Here is a 3,161-nt window from a genome sequence, read left to right as displayed (position 1 = left end):
GAAGAAGTACCAGTGGTTCGATGTTCCCGAGTATAAGTTAAACTTTGAACTGAAAGGCCGGTTTCGACTTGTAATTGAGGCAACGATAGTTTTCTTAACAATGATCGATCGCATTATCCGCGCTGTTTGGTGGATATTGGGCTTTGTTGAGAAAATTACCAATGCTCATAGCTAGTGGACAGTGCTAGTTTTAGATGATGATGTAATGTACAGTGAACAATTAGATGCTTAAAAATAAGTGCTTTGTATAAATCTAGTAACATACTAGCTTACCTCTCCATTTCCGTAGTGATTGAAAAATTTTGCTGATCGTTGCAACACGTTTGCATTGCTATTAAATCCAGGATATTACGCAATCTTAATTCAATTGCGTATTCGCTATTCAACGGCTGTGTATTCAAAAGCATTATGCTGCGAAACTGCCAGACGTACAAATAGTCCTTAAAACTTCCTGCAAATAAAAAGTACTTTAACCGTATAACGCATCATTTTCGAGTAAAAAATAACAATAGTGTTATTGCATTATGTCTCAAATCGTACATAAATTGCAAAAAACATCAATATTAATTTTCCAAAATTAAAACAAAAAATAAAATACACATTTTAAGTAAAATCCAGCGTCATCATGAAAATTAAGAGTTTTAAGAGTTCGCACACTTTTCCAAGAGTATGTTCGTGTCGGCACTAGCCTAGAGCGCCACTGGTGGATAAAAAATGTATAACATTTTATTAAAATACATATATGAAGTATGTGTATGTGTATTTTTTTTAAATAAAACGAGGACTCTTTAGTTTCACACGATGCATTTAAAGCCCCCAATTACTAAAACTTTTTATATCAAAAAACGCCAACATCACAGCTCAAAAGTTCGTCAGACCACTTTTGACTCAACCTGTACGATTAAATTAAGGTAGTGTTATATATAGAGCGCTTACCTAAGTGCTTCAGAAACGCCTCAGCTAGTGCTTCGAATAGTTGCATGTTCAGGAATGGAGTAAATCCAGTTTGGTCAGTTAACATGCACACGAATGTTTGTATGCACTGGGTGTCCACTGGGTTGGATTTCCCTGATAACAACAAATCATGGGTGAGCACAACGTGTTCCATAGGCACATGATCAAAATGATACAACAGTCTTCAGCTCAAAAGAGGACGATCTTGGTACAAAAACTAGCAGAACTTTTTCATTGGATCTGCATTTCGGTGATCGTGTCCTTTGAATCCCTCCGAATTTCTAGTTTTTCCTTTTTTTATCTTAAAGAACAGTTATTAAGCACAAATTAAGCACTTTTATCAAAAAAATTCCCGGATTGTTCATAAATTAAGCCAAAGGGAACCCAAATTTTAAGTTCGGAAAAGTAAAAGTTCGGAGGGGCTCAAAGGAGACGCTCACCCAGCATGAGCAAAATACCGCCGGATTGGCAAACGTGCGGATTATTACGCCCTGTATAGACAGATACATGTTTCAGTTAATTTTACCCCTGAGAACCTCTAAGACTGCTTTCTCAAATGGTGCATAGGCGTCCTGGGCCTTAATACAAGAAAGACAGGTTTCTATGGTTCCTGTGTAGCTCTTAACATTCGGCTCGGCATATTTACGTGCGCATCCAGTGCAAATGACACCATGATCCTTCTGGAATTGCCCAGAACCATTTTCAGTTGTTAGTCAAGACGTACAGCAACTTACTAGTATGTTCTGCCAGATACACATTGTGCACACACACGGACGAAAAAAGTAATAGATCGATTCCATTAACAGCCGCCTATCCGCTAAYGTTAAAGAGGGRCGAATCGGGTGATAGCAGACGGTAATCTCTTCATTTGCTGCGATGGTGGTTAGCGCTCTGACTAGCAACTGGTCACCGCAGCTCCTACAACGCAAGCACTGTGCAACGGAATGTAGTTATGGAAAACACCGAATCAAACATACACGATGATTGCATTTGGATAACAAGAATGATTGAGCAGGGCAATCGTTGGACAGATCGCCTTTCCAGTCACAATCCGAGATAGGAACGGCTTTTGTCTGATGTGGTGGTTCTTCAGATACGTACAATTCATCTGCGCTTGGAAATAATGCCTCACTAGCAGTCCGCCTACCAAAAAAACGCTCACTGTCTTATCGAAGTCATGAAAGAAGTTGGTGCGCGTCATCAGATAGACAACGGTTTTGGCCGATTTCTACAACAGATCATTAATTAGTCCAGCAATAAAACCCACATTCCTTCCTTAGTCGTATTGTTGCCGCTCACCCTTAAAACCTCATATACTTTCATTATGGGGATTCGATAAAAATGCGATATCAGTCTTTGGACGAAAAGATAATTATTGCCATATGAATTTCTGCCCCATTTTTTGCTTTTCTTCGGTAGCCGGCTCTGGAAGCCGTGCTGGGCTCCGTATAAAACCATCCGGAACGCAATGTAACTATAAAAAAATCATCCTAACTTTAATTTGTATTTCTCTGACGTAGGAAAACACGATATTTTCGTGTGTTGCATTCAAGCTCGCTCAATTTGTTTAAATTTCAAAAGCTGCATCATAACTAAAGCACACAACAGGAAAAACAGGTAATTTAATTAAATCTTTCTCTACTTGTCCCGCGCTTAAGTAGTTGGAACACAAAAATTTCATACCGACGAGGGTTGTTATATATAAGAACCAGCGAAACAGCAGGGTGCGTCTGCTGTATTTTCCTCAATCTCCGCAAATAACTATGAAAAAAAAACATTTGGAAATTCGGCCTGGTTTTTTCAGATTCAGCTTTAGAATAAGATGGTGCAAAAATAGCAACCCGCAGAAAAACGTGTCCAACTTCCGGACTTAATAGGCATAATTCCGGACTAACGCAAAGCAACTTTTCATCATATCGAAACATTTCCACCTCAGATACACCTAAACCCGCCAAAAAATGCATATTTTGAACAATGCCATCACTTGCCTGAAATCAGTGTTCTTCAAATCCCAAAAGTGTCTTTGCAGACCTTCACACTCATACTGGTGGTAGTGTATGCGCGCAGTTTCGCGACACTTGATCGAACAGAACACGACAATGTTGCATGTGGGGCAGCTGGAAACAATTAAGAACCCCCAATGGATACAAGCATTAAAAGAGAACCGAACCATGTCAAATTGCTCTCACCTATAAAAGAGGGACGGC

General features: G+C 39.4%; 1 protein-coding gene across 1 annotated transcript in view; it reads right to left on the bottom strand.

Annotated features, from left to right (window-relative positions):
• The window catches only part of LOC109534405, an 11,553-nt gene extending 8,398 nt beyond the window's left edge, over positions 1 to 3,155 (bottom strand). The window contains exons 1-8 of the mRNA XM_048669076.1: positions 3,144 to 3,155; positions 2,943 to 3,071; positions 2,254 to 2,428; positions 1,932 to 2,182; positions 1,689 to 1,872; positions 1,481 to 1,634; positions 937 to 1,068; positions 274 to 451 (exon numbers count right to left, since the gene is read on the bottom strand). Of these exons, the coding sequence (XP_048525033.1) occupies positions 274 to 451; positions 937 to 1,068; positions 1,481 to 1,634; positions 1,689 to 1,872; positions 1,932 to 2,182; positions 2,254 to 2,412 (1,058 nt within the window). The 5' untranslated portion in view covers positions 2,413 to 2,428; positions 2,943 to 3,071; positions 3,144 to 3,155. The remainder of the gene's footprint in view (positions 1 to 273; positions 452 to 936; positions 1,069 to 1,480; positions 1,635 to 1,688; positions 1,873 to 1,931; positions 2,183 to 2,253; positions 2,429 to 2,942; positions 3,072 to 3,143) is intronic.
• Positions 3,156 to 3,161: the final 6 nt, after the last annotated feature.

Source organism: Dendroctonus ponderosae, unplaced genomic scaffold (genome assembly GCF_020466585.1).
Source record: "Dendroctonus ponderosae isolate FM_Combo_2020 unplaced genomic scaffold, Dpon_F_20191213v2 Dpon_F_20191213_8, whole genome shotgun sequence".
Classification (NCBI taxonomy): Eukaryota; Metazoa; Arthropoda; class Insecta; order Coleoptera; family Curculionidae; genus Dendroctonus; species Dendroctonus ponderosae.
Note: the sequence above shows the minus strand (reverse complement) of the source record. Positions and strands in the feature narration are given on the sequence as shown.